General features: G+C 42.9%; 2 protein-coding genes and 1 non-coding gene across 3 annotated transcripts in view; all 3 read left to right on the top strand.

The window, feature by feature from the left end:
• Nucleotides 1–3,025, top strand: part of LOC103369280 (dnaJ homolog subfamily A member 2) — a 12,392-nt gene extending 9,367 nt beyond the window's left edge. The window contains exons 8-9 of the mRNA XM_008297961.1: nucleotides 55–182; nucleotides 1,843–3,025. Coding sequence (XP_008296183.1) covers nucleotides 55–182; nucleotides 1,843–2,031 — 317 coding nt within the window. The 3' untranslated portion in view covers nucleotides 2,032–3,025. The remainder of the gene's footprint in view (nucleotides 1–54; nucleotides 183–1,842) is intronic.
• A 1,095-nt stretch (nucleotides 3,026–4,120) lies between these two features.
• Nucleotides 4,121–4,194, top strand: trnat-agu (transfer RNA threonine (anticodon AGU)). Its single transcript has one exon. It is a non-coding gene; the product is annotated as a tRNA-Thr (tRNA).
• Nucleotides 4,195–4,649: 455 nt separating this feature from the next.
• On the top strand, nucleotides 4,650–15,323 carry lrp3 (low density lipoprotein receptor-related protein 3). Its single transcript, XM_008298058.1, has 8 exons — nucleotides 4,650–4,704; nucleotides 5,873–6,043; nucleotides 10,992–11,127; nucleotides 11,206–11,411; nucleotides 12,679–13,295; nucleotides 13,564–14,036; nucleotides 14,259–14,391; nucleotides 14,487–15,323. The coding sequence occupies exons 1-8, from the start codon at nucleotides 4,650–4,652 to the stop codon at nucleotides 15,321–15,323; spliced, it is 2,628 nt and encodes an 875-aa protein (XP_008296280.1).
• The last annotated feature ends 3,642 nt before the right edge of the window (nucleotides 15,324–18,965 follow it).

Below are 18,965 nucleotides of genomic sequence, written 5' to 3'. Positions count from 1 at the left end.
ATACATGTGAATTGTGAATAAACCTCATTTTTAACCAAAGTTCATTTTTACCAGGCTCAGTCAGGGTGGTGCGAGGAGAGGGCATGCCACAGTACCGAAACCCATTTGAGAAGGGAGATCTATATGTCAAGTTTGATGTCCAGTTCCCTGACAACAACTGGATCAGCCCTGAGAAACTTGCGGTATGACTTCTTTAATTGGCAGTCTTTCATTTCCTGGTGTTTTTTTTTTTGCTTTTTATAGTGAGCATAGACACATTCAGAGAAGCTACTGACCAGAACCAACACTGTACTGACACAGTGTAACTATGGTGCTGACAGTCATGTCTCCTTGTCATTCCATATGAAGTCAGATGGGGATTTTCTATTTATGAATTCCAGAGAGACTTAGTAGCTTTTAAGCATTAACACATATTTAGGACTTGAAGCTCCTCCCTTGGCTGTCATCACAGATTTATACAAGCAAGGATATGAATTGTGCTGATCATGATTGCAAACACCCAACTACTGGCTTTAGTGTTTCAGATATCCTCAAGAATGTACGAGTTTTATTCTACAACTGAAACAACATTTCATTCTGCAGTAAAAGTTCATGCATTGTACAAGTAATTTCAAATGTATAATGTTTGAAGGTTGTAAGTCAGGTGTTTCCTTTAACTGTCAAGCTTCTGAGGGGCGTCCCTGCAACAACAGCAGTGCATTGATACAGTGTCAACACACAGGCTGTAGTTTGAAGCTGGGAAGCAGATGGTTTTATTTTAGCAGCTACTGGAGAAAAAGGGCTACATCGCTCCTCGTCTTAAACAGCAGCTGCTTTAGGTTAAACCTTTTATGATTTTCAGAAGGCTACAGCTCACTAGTGAAGTCGCTGTCTACCCAGTATTATGCTAAAAGTGGTAGAAACTTGTTTTTTCAGGTAAATGTTTGCTCCCTTGTTGAAACACCTTTAGTAGAAAACAAGCTACGTGTCAGTACTGTACAGGCAAAAATTCTGTGGTTTCAGCTTCTTACATGATCATATTTTAACTTTGTCTTACCTAGAATATTTTTAGGTTTTGGGCTTCTTGATATAAGGCATGACGTTTTTGTTTAGACTAATTGATCAGTCTGATGGTTGATTATACCAGTAACAATAGCGGAAACATTTATCACAATAAAGTATTCCATTTCAGCCTGTTGATGAATGTTGATCATTTTTATTGACCCCTTTTTAATTCTTACAAAAAAGAGGTTTAACTTTTTCTTTAACCTTTTTACTTTGAATTCAACCACTTGCCTATCAAGTTACACAGGCAATAATTCTTAACAGAACACGGAAAAATACGAACAAATGAACATGCATCAAAATGATGATTGATAAAGGAATGATCTGACCTTGATATACATCAGTGTTATCAGGGCAATTCTGCTTTTATGATTTTTGTATTTATCAATAATAAATAATAGCACACACGTGCACACAGTGCTGTGATGAATATGTGTAATTATTAGTTAATGAAACAGTTTGAGTCTATGTAACGGTTCATTGGTACAATTTTATTTGTAATTGTGTGACAGTGTAGGTCAGGTAGAGCAAGTAAGCTCACACTCTTTTCAGTGTTTGTAATAAGAAGCTTCAGGCCCCCACTAGAAGTCATTTGTATAATAATTCATTTCCACCAAGTGGTTAAGCACTCTTCTGGCCATGAATGGGATTCACTCAGGAACATTTCTTCTTGTTTTTAAGTAAAGTTGTTCCTCGGTGATGGCTAAATCCCTTCAGTAGCACTGCAGCCATCACCCTGCAACTATTTTGACACAGTTGTCTGTTTAAGGCTGCATTATGACATATGTTCATGTGTAGGAACTGGAAGACATGCTGCCCTCACGGCCAGAGTTGCCCATCATCACTGGAGACACCGAGGAGGTTGACCTGCAGGATTATGATGTCAGCCAGAGCTCAACATCGGGTAGCCGCAGAGAGGCGTACAACGACAGCTCCGACGAAGAGGGTGGCCACCATGGTCCGGGGGTACAGTGTGCCCACCAGTAATCTCATACTCTCACTCTAACTCGCGCGCACACACACACACGCACACACACACGCACACACACACACACACACCACCCCCATTCTACCTGGGGAGTAAATGTATGAGTCGCCGAGTACACAGTCTTCTGTGAGGCTGAAGAGGCTTGGTAGCTCCTCAGACATGGATCCGGTAATATATTATATTGAGTCATGCACCTGGAATTGTTGATTAATGTTATTAACTCAAGTGCTTGAATCGTTTTGATCTTTGTCTGTGGAACTCACACTGGGGCAGCCAAAGATTTATTACACTGCACCTGGAACAGATTTAGACACTTTAAACAGCAACTTCAGGTAGAAGTCATATAAAATATTTAAGATGTATCCCAACAAGCGGTTGCCCCAGTGAATGCCACGCCATGTAGAACTATGATCTGGTGTTCAAAGTAAACCCCCCACCCTTCTCTTCCACTGTTGCCCCTGTATAAGTCCAATCCCCTCCGCTAATGGGAACTCCAGATCAGTCAACGAAAGGAATGTTTCTTGTTTGCTGAGTGTGTGACTTGCATTTTGTTTTCATAGTATTTACATTAATTTAAAAACTAACCAATGTGCATATGGATATAAAGCAGCTGAGCAACGTGACGTGCAGATCCATGGACTCATCTACTCAGCGCCATTTGTAGGATCTGTTTCTGATTTTTACAGCTTTATTTTCTTTGTAGGTTTTTACTTTTTTTTCTTTCTTTACATTTTAATTCAAAGAGAACATTGGTTATTGTGTATATCATTGAAGTGGTTGTTGGTAAGCTTCATCAGCTGCTGTATTCCAAGCTGTGTGATTTTTAAAAAAAGAAAAATGATAAGTGAAATGAGAAAAACCTATCGTCTGTATCTGTGCTGAGGCCATGTGCATGTAAAAAGCTTTGGTTCCCGCACTTATCAAACATCAAGTAAAGCAGCACACTTCTTAAGAAATGTCTATGAAGTTGTTGAATAAATTGTTGAAATATCAGGTACTGTGTGCTGTTGTGGTTTCTTCATTCTCAGTATTATTTACAAAAAACAGTACCTTTAATGGTACAGCATATCTTCTCATGTTTTGACACTATGGCATCACCAAAACAAAAGGAACGGATAGAAATTCATTTGAAGCACGCAAAGCTTCAAAACATCTCACTGGAAAACAAATCAACTGTTTGCTCTATAAATGGTGTCAGTGACTGAAACTAATCCAAGGATTCTGTCTGCACTGATTGCCAGCTACTCTCTGTTGACAGGTTATGCCACCTGACCAAATCTCCTTTCTAAAAAGTTTCCATCATCAGTCAGGCCCCTCATGAAAGTGAATGAGATCACAGTCTATCCTCAATGCAATGTGAGTAAATGGAAATACCTGTAGATTAACTTTACTCTGAGATAGCTTCTGATGAACTCAACTCAGCTGTTAGAGAGGCAGACAATCACTACACTGTAACAGCTGAAATTACTTTATCCCAACTGTGAATAATTGGGTTTACTTTAAACTTTCATATCTGTAGAGCTTACTACTGGTCATGCAGGTAGTTTGGTTTATTGGGCTTGGCTGGACACCGCAGCGGACTTGTATGTATTAAGCTTTTTGATAAAACCCCTCAACTGATTAAAAAGAATCTGGAACCATTCTTCCAAGTAATGATTACTTATTTCTTGATACCACAATTTAATTACTTCACGATTTGGATGTGACTCTAGTGAGTACATGTGTAGCCCTCTAACCGTGTCCACTGTGTGTGGTGGTGTGGCTCCGGTCGCAGGTGACCCCCCGGTCCCCGGGTCACCTCACAGGCTGATAAGTTTCATATGGGTTGACGATTGGTGAAAAAAGCAGTTTTACTTTTGGTATCAACTTTTCAGAGAACCCAAAATAAAATGAAGAGAAAATAACTTTTAATTTATCACGTAGAAATGCCTATTTCAGTGGCAGTGAGCCTTGGTATAAGAAATCCATTACGAAGACATAATGATCCCATCAAACAACGTTAAAATCATATCACATATGTATGACATCACCGACAACATCCTACACATCAGTGTTCATAACACCGAATTTCTCTCTTTAACAACTACTGGCGCCGTGGCTTAGTTGGTTAAAGCGCCTGTCTAGTAAACAGGAGATCCTGGGTTCGAATCCCAGCGGTGCCTTTTTTCGATGCGCCTCAGTCTGCTCACGCCTTCGTTTCTGTCATTTGATGGTGAACACGAATAAAATTTATCTATTAAATACGGTGAAACGGTCAAGTGTTGTTTTTCCCAACAGAAACAAGAACGTTGGTATTTGTGAAGGTGCAGGAATGTCATGTAAAGGGACAGTGTACTGCTCTTACTTCGTCACATTTGCAGTTCCGTCCCGTGACCACATGGGGGCGCCATTGACGCGGCCTGCTGGTCCTAGAAGCCGTCGGACCACAATGGAGGGACGGAGGAGGAAGAGCCGGAGCAGCGCGGTGTCCGCCACCTGTCAGCGCTGCTGGTGCTCATCTGCACCATCCACGGCACCATCTAACACGATGAGGAGGACAGCAGAGCCTTCAAAGTCACAATAGTGTGGATCATTTTTCTTCTTTCATATGTGGACTCGGAACACAGAGTGAGCCGCAATGGACACAGAGGAAGACGGCTTTGACTTCAAAATAAGACCCACAAAGCCCCAAGGTGGTTCCCGACTCGTCCTCCATCACAGAGCCTGCTGTTTTGAAGCTCCACGCCAAATTATACATAACTTAGATGATTTGCTTTGAGCCAGCAGTTGTGTTGCCTTTTGCTTAGGAATACATTATTAATACATTTATCATAAATAAAAACGTTTTCTATTGTGCTTTGTCATCATGTGCTCTACTTTTATACACCGTCGATCACTGTTCTTCTATTTCACTTGCCAAATATTTGTAAACATTTAATTTGAATGCTCTTTTTCCTTGTTGTATTCCTAATTAATATCTAATGTGTTCTATTTTAAGTTTGCAATAAAGTAGTTTTACCATAAAGTTACGTGTCTGTGCAATACACAGCAGTGTCACTTAATGAATGCTGTACACCCTGTCTACTGCTGACACAGTGGCACCCTGGAGCTAAGAACTGGACCGTGCAACAAGCATGAAGCATATTTTGTTTTACATCATATGGTTGGCTATGTGTGTGTGCTGTTTACCTGGGAAAGAGAAAATGGCAGCAGGATGCACTGTGGCAAGACAGCAGGAGTTAGAATAATATAGAATTTGCTGCTTGGGTCCTGCATTGACCTGGATGTTACCTTGACATGCAACATATCAGACCATGTGCAGCCCTTCGTCTCAGTGGTAGTTCCTGTTAGCAGCGGCCTCTTAGCAGGATCATGTATTCTGCCACACTGCAAACATTGTTCAAGAGTGGTTTGAGGAACATAAAGAGTTCAAGGTCTTCAAGAGTTCACTTGGCCTCCAAATTTACCACATCGAAAGTCTGCTGGGTATCTGTGGGACGTTGTGGGGGGTCAAACCTCATCTTCACAGCTCTGTGGAGCTGGGTTTAATGTTGTGGCTGTTTAGTGTATGTTTTATATTTGTTATTATTTTTGGTAAATTGTTGGTGGCTTTTTACCTTTACATCAATTATTATTTGTGCTTGAATGTTTCAGGTAGGGTACGCTGAGACACTGCAACATCAGACGGATGAAGGTCTCCAACTAGTGGCTCTACTGAGGCACTCTTGCTTTAAAGTACTGCTCTTAGAACAAACGCGGCTTTTATTGTGAAGGAGCCCCGGTGAACTGGCTGCTGTCGTGTCTCTACCTTGACGCTGGAGTCTCTGCTGCCGCTGCAAAGGACACAATACTTTTTTCCAGTGAGGACTGTCGGTGTGTCTGAGCTGGACACAGATGACGGAGCCTGGCTGGGTCTCACACATGTCGAGCGAACAGTGGAGCTGCAGTCGGATGTGAAACCAGCGGCGCTGGGCGGCCGGACCATGAGACTGCTGCTGCTGCTGCTGCTCCGCTCCGCTCTCCTCTGTGCAGGTGAGAAACAACAATGCGTCCCCACTGCTGTGATGTTTAACTGCAAATCTGTGCACATCTGTTAATATAGCTCTGCTGTTAATCCCCATGAACACATGGTGGCACGCAAGTGGTGCAGATCCTGCCGGAGAGTCCATAGAGCAGATGTAGCATTTACTGGAGGCTGTTTGCCTCTTCAACACCACTGGAGCTGCTTTAAGTCAAACCTTGTCATGTCATTACATCACTGATACCTGGGCATCCCGGTGTCCACAGCAGCGGGTGTGAGTGTGAGTGCTGCTGTCTCCAGTGTCACTCTGATGAAGTGATATGATAGATGAAGATGGAATGTTTTCATTGTTGGATGGATGGAGAGAAGATGAGACTGTCAGAGCTGCCGCCGTATTGATCTGTGGTGGGGAAATGATCAGGGTTAGTGTGGAAACATGGATGCTCTTTCACAAATGTGATGCTGCTATCAGCATTACATCACTGCTTCTCTGCAGCCAGTCAATCCTTGCCTCCCCCCTCCACCTCCTCCCCCACCCTCCCTCTGTTATCATCGCATGGAAATAAAGGAGAAGGATGCGGGAGACGAACTCCAGCTGAGATTTCACAGGAGTGTGTCAGTGTGTGAGAAGGGAGAAGGGTTTTCACACACTTCATTAAACACACACCATCCCAAACTCATGTCGATGCTTGTTTGACCTGCAACCTCACACACACACACACACACACACCTCAACTGTGTAATTTTACAGTTTAGGAAGCAGTGACACCAGCGTCTCTGTATTTGAGCATTTTTCAGACACTGTCAGAGCTTCAGAGGATTACATTTTGTATTTGAGAACAACGTGAATGAAAAATTAAAGGGCTTAATCCTGCAGCACAACCTTAATCCACCTACTCCTCTCACATTTACTCTGCTTGCATTAGTGGGGGATTATCTAGGTACATTTACAGTGTTCACTTTGTATGACTTCATACCAGTGGTGGAAGGCAACTAAGTAAGCCTACATTTACTCAAGTACTGTACTTAAAAAAAACATTTTTTCTCTTTTTTTGCTCCTTTCTTCCTTCACTTCACTACATTTCGGAGGAAGTCTTGTCCTTTCCTTTCCTTCATTTATTAGATTTAGTTACTTTTAAAAATAAACCAGTGGTTGTCAACATTTTCCGCTTCCTACTAAGATCAGTGTGTATTCGGGTTCACCTTTCAGATGACTGACGGCTACACTAAATGTGGATTTTCCCCTCCAAGCTTCTCACTTGGATTCATCTCAATAAATGTTCAAATCATCAAAAAATCTCACCAAAATTCAAAGACTAGAGAAGAAATTGGAAACACATGTGTATGTAGTATACTCATCAGATACAATAATATGTCAGAGAGACCAAACCAGAACTTTTACTGCTATACTTTAACTACGTTTTGTTGTTGATACTTGTGTACTTTTACTGAATTAGGAGTTTTCATGCAGGACTTTGACTTGTAATGGAGTATTTTAACACTGCTGTACTTTTATCGGGGTAAAGATCTAAGTACTCCACTCCTCTGTACTACATTTAGTTTGGAAATGCATGTTCGTCTGCACTACGGCTATAGTTGCTCCTTACATAGTTGATATTTTACAGTTTAAAAAAAAAAAAAAGATGATGCACCGAGAACATCTGAAACCACTGAAGTGAAGGACTGAACTACTTAACTATATCTGTAGTAGTTGAAGTACATCCACCTCAACCAGCTGTAAGAGTACACCCCATTCCAAATTATTATGCAAATTGTATTTTTCTTTGATTTTGCTAAATAGTCGATGCAAATGACAGTCAACATAATTTTTAAGTCATCAGATGTTAAAGTATAATTCGAATGTTATTGGACAAACCTCCCAATGATAGCAGGATTTTTTTCAAAAATAAAAAAACTTAAAATGCACTGTTCCAAATTATTACGCACAACAGAGTCCCAAAACCTTTTGTAGGTTGTAAAGAACTGAAAATTGTCATTTATTGAATTTGCAGTATTAGGAAGTTGTATTTACTGAAATCAAAAGCTATTTCAGTCAAAAAAAACATCTTAACAGGTCAAGTGACATTTTAACATAGAACCCCTTATTTGATAGCAGCTTCACAATTCTTGCATCCATTGAACTTGTGAGTTTTTGGAGAGTTTCTGCTTGAATTTCTTTGCAGGATGTCAGAATAGCCTCCCAGAGCTGCTGTTTGGATGTAAAAAGCCTCCCACCCTCATAGATCTTTTGCTTGAGGATGCTCCAAAGGTTCTCAATAGGGTCGAGGTCAGGGGAGGATGGGGGCCACACCATGAGTCTCTCTCCTTCTATGCCCATAGCACCCAATGATGCAGAGGTATCCCTTGCAGCATGAGATGGTGCATTGTCATGCATGAAGATGACTTTGTAACGAAAGGCATGGTGCTTCTTTTTGTACCATGGAAGAAAGTGGACAGTCAGAAACTCCACATACTTTTCACACCTTCAGCGACCCTAAAGGGGCCGACCAGCTCTCTCCCTAAAACATGACTCTGCCACCTCCTTCCTGATGTCGCAGCCTTGTTGGGACATGGTGGCTGTCCACCAACCATCCACTACTTCATCCATCTGGACCATCCAGGGTTGCACGGCACTCATCAGTGAACAAGACTGAAAATTTGTATTCATGTATTTCTGGGCCCATTGCAGCCGTTTCTGCTTGTGAGCACTGGTTAGGGGTGGCCCAATAGAAAGTGTATGCATAACTGCAAGCCTCTGGAGGATCCTACACCTTGATGTTCGTGGAACTCCAGAGGCACCAGCACCTTCAAATACCTGTTTGCTGCTTTGTAATGACATTATAGCAGCTGCTCTCTTTATCCAATGTATTTGTCTGGAAGAAACCTTCCTCATTGTACCTTTATCTGCACAAACCTGTGTGTGCTCTGGATCAGCCACAAATCTCTTAATAGTACGATGATCACGCTTAAGTGTTTGTGAAATATCTAAGGTTTTTATACCTTGTACAAGGCATTCAACTATTTCACACTTTTTGGCAGCAGAGCGATCCTTTTTCTTTCCCATATTGCTTGAAAATGGTGGTCTGCTTAATAATGTGGAACGTTCTTCTTTAGTAGTTTTTCCTTTAATTGGGCTCACCTGGCAAACTAATTATCGCAGGTGTCGGAAATTGTTTTCAGTGATCCAAAGAGCCCTGAGACACAATACTGTCCATGGGTTTAATTGAAAAACAAAAAATTTAATCTTTATGACACTTACATACAATTTGCATAATTATTTGGAACACAGTGTAAAATGCTATTTACACATCTAGTAATGTCACATAATATAGTCTAGAAACTATTTTTCTGGATAATAAACACCTTTAGTGGCTGAAGCTACATTTTACAGCTGAAACTTAAAGTATGTAAGTCAAAAGTCTGTAATAGTAGTTTCTCCACCATGTGTACAACATCACCATCAATCTGAAATACAAAGTGCATTTCAGTGCGTATTTTCTGATAATATATTTTGTGTCCCTCTCTCTTTTCATTGTAAGTTACACCAGTAAAAGACTATGTTGATGAATTTTTTTGCAGCTGAGCTTATTTCAGCATGAACATCATAGGAACAGGAGAGCAGAGCGGAGAGTCAGTGTTGCATGTAGCTGCAGTGCAGTTTGGATATGGTTTCTTTTCTCCACTGTTGATTAGAAGCTGCTTCCTGAGTAACTGTTGCTGTGATGAAGCGTTTTGACAAGTCAGCAGCCAAGAAGCCTGTAGTGATTTGAAACCGTGTACGGGTCTGACAGAGACCAAGTACAGCAGATGAACCAATCTAAAGCTCATTTTGCATCTGATGCTGCACATAAACACAAAACCTACAACCTAAAACCAGTGAATTCTACTGTTCAGAAAGTCACAAAGATTTGCTGTCTCCACCATTGCCTGATTGTGGCACTTTAAGTTTGACGGCAGAGAAAACAAAAACACAAAAACATAGTATTTTTAATTTAATGATGATCATAAAGATAACTGAAATATGTGATGTAATGAAAAAAACAGTAAATACTGTGATCAGAATCCAGAATCACTGCACTAGTCTGCAGCTCTACTGCGTCTGCTCCACAGTGTTAGTGTGTATGTGTGAGCTGGACATGTCCCGGCAGTCGATATCCATCACTGGCCTTTAAACGATTCCTCCCCCTGCTTCACTCTGCTGACTTCACTGATGCATCAAGAAAGCCTGAAACACACAAACACATACTCAGCAAAAGTGAGTAGACTCCCTGCTGCGTGTCAGCGATGAATAGTCATTGATGAATGCTCTCTGTGGTTCGGTTTATTTAACAATCTTTTTAGATAGTCTGCTTCCTACTGTGGCATTAAGCAGTAATGACATGATTAAACACTGATTATGGTAACTCCATATTTTTGTTCTCAGTGCAAGAATGAAATAACATCCTTCCCACTGATGCCACAGGAATAAAAATTCTCTCGCTTCTTTTCAAATCTCCAAACTAGGACTTTGATCCTAATGCCTTTTCTTATTACAAAAACAACAGGACTGGGTGGCTGCCCTCCACCAGAGCTCTGTGTTTATTCTTGCTGCTGCTCTTGGCCACCTCACACTGTGTGTTGTTCCCTGGAGCAGTGGTGTGATGACAGCAGGAGATGCTGTTGCCTTGGCTGCCAGTTTGACTGCTGTTGCTTCTGTTTTAGCCTCCATGTGATCAGCATGGAGCTCTCCCCCCAAAGGCACTACGGTCGTTAGTCTTGTCAGCCATTGTTTCAGTGTTTTTGTACTGATCACAAATAAACAATCCCAGAGAAAATGTTGTTGAGTCATTTGGCAACATCCTGAAATGTATTAGTGCTAGAATATCTATCAGTGTTTCTGGTACTGATCTACAACCAGACTATTGGCCGACCTCACGAGAGAGTGTGTGTGTGTGTGTGTGTGTCTGTGTCCTGCAGCAGGCTGCAGTGAGCAGGTGGAGGTCCATACAGAGCGCAGGGGTGTGATCTACAGCCCGTCCTGGCCTTTAAACTACCCACCTGGAATCAACTGCAGCTGGCATATCCAGGGCGGTCAGGGAGAGGTCATCACCATCAGGTAGACTCCGTCACACATGCACTGCGTACATGATGTCCTGCACAGCAAGCACCTTAAAGGATCAATCCTGTCCTCTAGTTTCCGTAACTTTGACGTGGCGGATTCAGGAAGATGCTTGGGAGATTGGCTGCTGCTGACGCCTACATGGAGCGGAGAGTCCAGGCTGTGTGGCTCCATGCTGCCTCCTCCCTTCATTTCCACCAGGGGGCGAGTCTGGCTCTACTTCCACTCCCAGGCCAACAGTTCCGGGCAAGCTCAAGGCTTCCGGCTGTCTTACATCAGAGGTAAGCAGGATGATACTGGAACAAAGACAGTGCTATCGCTTGTCTGGTCCATGCCCTAACTGAAAAGTGTTCCTAATATTATGTCCACCACATAAACAGACAGAAGGAAGAAGACTGAAATATTAGGAAAATTTTTCCGTATAATACAACTCAGCACCGAGCTGCACAATATTAGAAAAAATTGTGGATGTGATATTTGGATTTTCTGCAATATATACTGTGTTTTAAAAAACAGGAAATTTTCACCAGATTACTTGAAAAACTCTTTTTGGAAAGAATGAATCATTCTAGAGTGACTAGGGTGATTTTGAAGAGTGCATCTTAATCGAAAATCCAAAAAATATTTAAATGTTTAAAACCTAAAAAAACAACATGTTTTTTCTATGGTTTAACATCCAAAGGCTTCTGAAATCATCCTTTGCTCTGGATTGTATTCAGGTCTGTCTGCACTCGTCATACAGAACTTTGTGGTGCTGATTCAAAAGGTCACATTAGTTGTGTTGCCTTGTGTGCTGGCAACAGTTGCTGACAGAGGACCTGTTTCTGTCGATGTCTTTTTGTAGCTGAGATGTTTGCAAACAACTGATGTTGCGTTTCTTTTTTTTATAATCAAATCTTCCTTTTTTGTCGCTCTCTCTTGTTCCTCCTTCATGTCGCTGTGCACTCGGGAGCCTACAGGTCAACATACTCAGTGTCTTCTGTATAAAGTAAAAAAAAAAAAAAACTATCCAAGAACCCTTAAATCAGAGTAAACAATGTTCTTTCAGACAGCCTGCAATGGTAATGGTTTAGTTTGTGTTGAAAACTAGCTCAGGTAAACCAACCACCTCTTCTACATATCCAGCACTAAATGGCAAAAAGACAAAGCTAGTAGCTAGCTCCTGAAAATAGTTTAGCATTAGTGGCTGGAGAGCCAGATATTTCCCCCAGATGTTGGTAGAGATGTAAACAGAGCTGAGTGGAGATTGGACCTGAATTAATCAGGCAGGCAGAATCACGACTTAAAGTGATGCACTCTGTTTAAATGATTGTTAGTGTCTGACTTAAATGTAGTAGTGTCTCCTTTTAAGGTTGTTTCTGCTGCAAAATGAATAGTAATTGCATCACAACAACAAAATGACTGCAACTGTAATCATGTGCTAAACACTCTTTGTCCGATCACACCATGCATCTGTTTCTGTTCACAGAGGATGCTGCTTAAGTGTGATTCTGGTGTCAGTTTGTTTCATGTTTGAAACTCTAGTTTGTGAATGTCTGTCCTCTGCAGGTCACTTGGGTCAGAGCAGCTGTCAGTCAGATGAATTCCTCTGTGGGAACGGGAAATGTCTCCCTCGCGCCTGGAAGTGTAACGGTCAGGATGAATGTGGGGATGCCACGGATGAACGCAGCTGCTCCCCTCCTCCCACTGAGGCCCAGCCTGGCCTCTGCCCCTTCGACTCCCTGCCATGCACTGAGGCCCAGTCCACCCGCTGTCTGCCTGCTGCCCTGCGCTGCAACGGGGCCCGAGACTGCCCCGACGGAACCGATGAACTAGGCTGCCCTGACACCACCTGCGGTAAACGTCTGGGGAACTTCTACGGATCCTTTGCCTCTCCAGATTTTTTCCGCGCTAACCGGAGCGCTGTGGCTGAGCTGAGATGCTCCTGGTTGCTGGACACTCAGGACCCCAAACCCATTGTGCTGCAGCTGGACCTGCAGCTGGGGCCCGGAGATTCTCTGCATGTCTACGACGGCCTGATGCAGCGCGCAGAGCATCTCTTACAAGTGTTGTCGTATCATAACAACAGGCGGCCGGCACTGCTGGAGTCCAGCCGTGGACAGATGAGTGTCTTGTACATGGCTCAGCCTCACAGTCCTGGACATGGTTTCAATGCCACATACCAGGTGATGCAGCCCAGAAACATTGCATAGTGTTTCTCAGAAAACCTTTCATTCATCTCCATTGTGCCTTCACGTCTTGTGTTTTTTTATGTTCTTCTTTCAATTTCTCTCACCTTTTCAAATTTACCGGTTCCATCTGTCCTAAGGAGTCTAAGCCTTTCTGAACAGTCTGTAACTGTTGTGTTGGTGCAGAGAACACAGTCAGTCAAGCAGAGTACCAGTCGTCCTGTCAGGGTGTAGACAGTAAAGTATTTCTCCTCCGCCCTCCCAGGTCAAAGGTTACTGTTTTCCCGGCGAGCGTCCCTGTGGCAGTGATCAGGGCTGCTACTCTGAGCGCCAGCGCTGCGACGGTTACTGGCACTGCCCGTCTGGTCGTGATGAGGAATCTTGCCCAATGTGTCCAGACGGTGAGTTCCCCTGCGAGGGTGGTACCGGAGTGTGTTACCCAGCCTCCGAACGCTGCAACAACCAGAAGAGGTGCCCAGATGGCTCGGACGAGAAGAACTGCTATGACTGCCAACCTGGAAACTTCCACTGCGGGACGAACCTGTGCATCTTTGAGACGTGGCGGTGTGACGGCCAGGAGGACTGCTTGGACGGGAGTGATGAGAGGGACTGTCTGGCAGCAGTGCCCAGGAAAGTGATCACAGCCGCTCTGATCGGCAGTCTGGTGTGCAGTCTCCTGCTGGTCATTGCCCTCGGCTGTGCCCTCAAACTGCACTCCCTGAGGAGCAGAGAGTACAGGTGAGGACACACAGCTCATCCTGCTACTGTACTGCATGTCTGCTATCTGGACATGCTGTGACTCGCTTTGAGGTCATCTTGTTAATGTTGACTTAGCAGTTGCAAATTAAATCATCATCTGTCTGTCTTCATCTCTTTAATTATGTCTTTAATGCATTCTCTTGTCCCCTGTCCTTCCATCTGTCTGTTCCCCTGATCTTACCTTTTTTCACTCTCTTGCAGAGCTTTTGAGACTCAGATGACTCGGATGGAGGCTGAGTTTGTTCAGAGAGAGGCTCCCCCATCTTATGGCCAGTTAATTGCCCAGGGCCTCATCCCTCCAGTGGAGGATTTCCCAGTTTACAACCCCACCCAGGTGACACATCCATACACAGTAATACACTCTGAGAACCCTGTAATTAGATTAGAACTCAACTGGTTCTTTCTCCGTGTCTTGTCCCCCACATCCAGGCCTCTGTGTTACAGAACCTGCGGCTGGCGATGCGCAGACAGATCAGGCGTCACTCGACCCGGCGCTCCACCTCCTCGTCCTCTCGACGACGTCTCGGGCATCTGTGGAGTCGACTTTTCCACAATGGAGGGCGAACCAGAGGCCATGCCCCGCTGCTAGATCCCCCTGGACCCACACAGATCACACTGGGGCTCCACAGCTACAGAACTGTGGGGGAGCAGGGGCCCCAGGACAGGGCCATGCCTGGAGGTGGGCTCAGGGATGAGGCTGATGTGGGGGGCTCCTGCTGCTCAGCCACGGTGGACCTGGAGCCCTGCACACCAGAGAGCCCTGCATCACCTCTCTCTTTCCACTCAGTGGACAGTCTGGATGAAGAGGAACTGTCCCCTGTCAGCAGGGAGAGCAGGGGGGGCACACAGTCTGGACCTCCCACCCCCTGTCAGAGTGACTCTTCAGCCCACAGCAGACTTCCTCTCACCCCGCAGGAAGCCTCTGTACCCCCATGCCACCGGCGGACATCCAGAAAAATGGTTCTGGAGCTTGCAGTCAACCTGAAGGGCGTTTCCTTGAGACGTTACTCACCCTTGGGGCCCCTGTCCCCTATCTCACCCCCTGTGTTTCCCAGCAGTTCCCAGACACCATCAGCCCAGTCTCACCCACAGTTATCGGAAGTGGTGTCACCCAATGAACCTTTGTCTTCTTCAGTGAAAGCAGAGGACAGTGACAGCCACTTCGCTGTGGACGGCAGGGATGAGAGAAGGAGGGAGGGAAACAACAGGTTCAGCAGAACCCTCAGCGGTGAGGGGAGAAATTCAGGGAGGGACACGCCATGCTAAAAGGTTTAGGAAGATATTCTTCTCACTGCTTAGACTCGACATCTGCAGGATGAGCTCTGATAAAGTGTCCTTGAAACCTGTCTCCACCAGATTCGGAGGTGAAAACCTGGACCTGAGCCCTCCACATAGAGGAGGCACAGCGTCAGGCTGAGTCCAAGATAATTCCACTCAATACTTTAAATACCTAAAATGTGCAAATGCACAAAATGATGCATATGCAGTCTTTCCCTAAGATGAATAAAACCAGCATTGGTCGGGCTTATGGTCGGTATTGTAAATCTCTGTCTCAGTCTCTGAGCTTAATGTTAACCCGTTTTGACAGAAAATTCCTAATGAGCTTGTTCCTGAAAGTCTGACTTTGACTAATTCTGGCCACCGGTACCAAAACAATATTGGCAACATGCACCTATAACGCCAAAACAGCCTTTGTGTCGTTACCCAGAGCCATTATGCACCGCTATATACTGTGAGCCATAAAAGCTTGTTGTGTCATCACTGATTAATGACCCCCTGCTCTGTCTCCATTCCACTTTACTGTAGAAGTTTCTGTTAATATTACTGTATGACATTTTAAGTGTTTCACAATTGTCTGCCTCATTCAAGGATAAGGGTGGTGATATTTGATGTTTTTATTATTATTAACAAGTCATATGCAAAGGCCAAAACTAGCCATGTGTTTGCTCATGCCTCAACACTACTCCAGCCTGTGTGTGGTTTTTAAATAGGGTTCAATCATTTTCTAAAAGAACAGAACACTTCAGTTTTCATGAAGTTATGCAACAGGAGTGAGTGGTGCGTTTGTGTAAGACAAAGCTAAAGATTAGCAGACATTTGGTGAACTAGTGAGTATGTGTGTAATCAAGTTAAAACTAACTACTGCTCATAGTGATGAAGGAACAGGCCATTTAGTGTTTGTTAGAGCTCTATGACTCAGAGAAATAAGTTAAAGCAGTTGGTTTTGTTCTCTCATCAGATTTGTTAAGAATAACAAAAACATTTAAAATCACCAGATTCACCCTTTGAACACAACTTTAAATCAGTGTAACCTTCTGAACCCTGATCACGTTCTAGCTGTGTTTTTTCTCCTGCCTCAGTTTTACTCTTTCACAGCAACATAAAATCCTGCACCTCTGTAGAAACAACTCAATGATGGCTACAAGTACAACTAACATGGTTGTCTGTGCAGTAGGACACAGTTATAATGCCCAAAATCATAGAAATAGAAAAGCAAAAAGTAGAAAGATTATTTACTTTATTTAAAAACTTAGAATCAACATGTCAAACACATTTTGTCAAGTGCCCACAGTGTTAGCAAAGCTGAAAAATGGGGCACGTATACACATTTTTCTACATCCATTTGTAATTTGTTTCTGTACTTTTTAAAAGTCTTTAAATTTCTGTCATGTGACTGTTGGTCAAAGCTGAGTCACTGAAGGCTTTTTACAGAATCTCACTAGTGAAAAGACTATGTTTGATGAACATTTGACCAAGACATCCGCAATAAAGTGATTTTTGATGAAATATGACAATTTGAAGTTCAGATTTTCCTTGTTGGAACCACATGGCACACATGACTAGTTCGCAATTCTGGAAAGATGGCTTTTTTTTAAAAACAGGACTTTCAAACCCGCTGGCAGGTTTGGGGTTCAGAGGGTTAAAACTGAAGTTTGATATTTAGGGACGTACACCTATAGATGAGAATTTATACATACAAGAATAGACCCAGCAGTTAACTGGCTGCTTATATTTAATAGAATCTAATGTATCTCCCCAAATTGTAAAACTCATCCTTTTACACTTGTGCAATGTCGCCTATCATGCAGTCGTTCAGTCATGTCAGAGCTTTGTTTTTGTCCAACGTATTGTTCTACAGTGACCGCTGACCCCCTTTTAACAAAGATCAAGAACTTCTTCAGGTTTTGGAAGTTGAATCAATTGTATTTTTCAGTTCAGCATTTTTAACTTGAAAAGCCAAACCTGGATAAAAACTGAAGCAGTAAGTCCAAGGATAGCGCCTGTAACTTTGCTCAGCCCTTGTACTTCTCATATCAAACCCAAACTGTCCTCTCACATGAATGAAGCTGACTGTGTCTGTGTGTGCTCGCATTTATTCAGGGCATGAAGATTTAATGTGAATGTCCAGGAAATGTGTAGAAGAGCAACAGAGTTCCTTCCCAGTGGTCCTGCTGACTGCACACTGGTCATTGCTATGGCTGGACTGCTGGTTCATTCTGGTGGAAATTCATATCTATGCTGTGGAATTTTCTATAACAGGACGTTAAAGCAAAGAACTCTATTTTTCAGTCTTCACTGGAGACCTGTACTAGTTCTACTTTGTATTTCTCTTTCTGCCTTGACAAACATTGAACTGATTGCCTGTGTCATGGATGCTTTTTGTAATGCTCGTCTGCCTGAGGTACAACACTGGTAACCTTTTGTTAATCACTGTTGGACTTTTAAAGAATGTACCGCTTTAGTTTTTCTTTAAAATCAGTAAGTTTGTCTCTCTTTTGCTGCAGGATATAGATCCTACAAGGAAAAGATGGATAACCATTGTGGGCAGGGAAGGTGTGAGACAAACCAGAAGCCAAACGTGGGTTGACTGTCAGGTTAATGTGCTGAATACACTGTGTTTCCTGCTGTTTTTCTTCAAGTGAGCCTCTTGTGCTTTCATAAACAGCTGCTACATGTTATGTGCCATTAGAAATGTCTCCATATACCCTCCCAAGAAATTCCTGCACAACAGTCTGCTCTGATTTTCTTTCTTTTCTTTGAGGCAAATGAGCCTGGTTCTGGTTCTTTTTGTCTTTTTTCCTTTCTATTAAAACATGTTTCTTTTGACTTAAACTGAAATAGTTCAGCTGCTGTCTGGATAAAAAAAAAAACCTCACATATCTGCTGTGAGCATGCCCTCCATTGGTTTGTGATGTACATATGTGTTTTAAATGCCTTAAAGGTTTTCTGTTGCTGTTGTAATGATCAGGGACAATTTCATGAAAAACAGCTGTGGTTTATATGTTTGAAGAGATTAGATGTGTCTGTGTGTCTGGATACAGCTTTGTGATATGACTAGTGATTGATACAGCTGACTGCTCTGGAGTTACAGTGCACTACTCTTGTCTCTGGGATTATTGTGGCAGGGAGTTAGGGAAAAGGAAATGTAATTTTCAGTAGCCTTATCCCAGTGTAATTACCAGCCTATCTAAATAACAAACTGTAAAGTCTTGGTGACATTCGTTACTGTGATTATGTTTCAGGCTGTAGCCAATGAATCATGGACAGTGATGTGGTAACATGTTACAGTTTGGATCCTTTAGTGAAGTTTATTATCATTCACCCAGCAAGTGTTTTTCTGTTCCCAGAATTTTAATAACATCCATAATAAAACCCTTTTCAATATGGTTCAGTCACTGAGTAATAACTGCTGATCACTAGGGCAGGACATAGGTAAATACACAGGATGGAGGTCGCTGGGAAGTGAAGTCCTACTGAAACAGGTTGTTCTTCTTGCTGAAGTTGACATGTATTTGTATGAAAAGCATTTCTGTCATTTTGAGAATCTGTTGAGAATGAGAATTTGTACATTTTGTGCTGGAAAAGAAATGCCATGACATTGTGGGGTTTGCACATCTGAACCTTGTA

The sequence above is a fragment of the Stegastes partitus genome, unplaced genomic scaffold (assembly GCF_000690725.1).
Source record: "Stegastes partitus isolate 25-593 unplaced genomic scaffold, Stegastes_partitus-1.0.2 Scaffold27, whole genome shotgun sequence".
NCBI lineage: Eukaryota > Metazoa > Chordata > Actinopteri > Pomacentridae > Stegastes > Stegastes partitus.
The sequence above is the reverse complement of the archived record's forward strand: the minus strand, read 5'-3'. Positions and strand labels throughout refer to the sequence as shown.

Excerpts from the sequence above, each read along its gene's own strand:
- lrp3 (XM_008298058.1), top strand. The coding sequence starts at position 4,650 with ATGGACACAGAGGAAGACGGCTTTGACTTCAAAATAAGACCCACAAAG. Across the intron at positions 4,705-5,872 it reads AAGACCCACAAAGCCCCAAG|TGAGGACTGTCGGTGTGTCT; the intron begins GTGGTTCCCGAC and ends ACTTTTTTCCAG. Across the intron at positions 14,037-14,258 it reads CTGAGGAGCAGAGAGTACAG|AGCTTTTGAGACTCAGATGA; the intron begins GTGAGGACACAC and ends ACTCTCTTGCAG.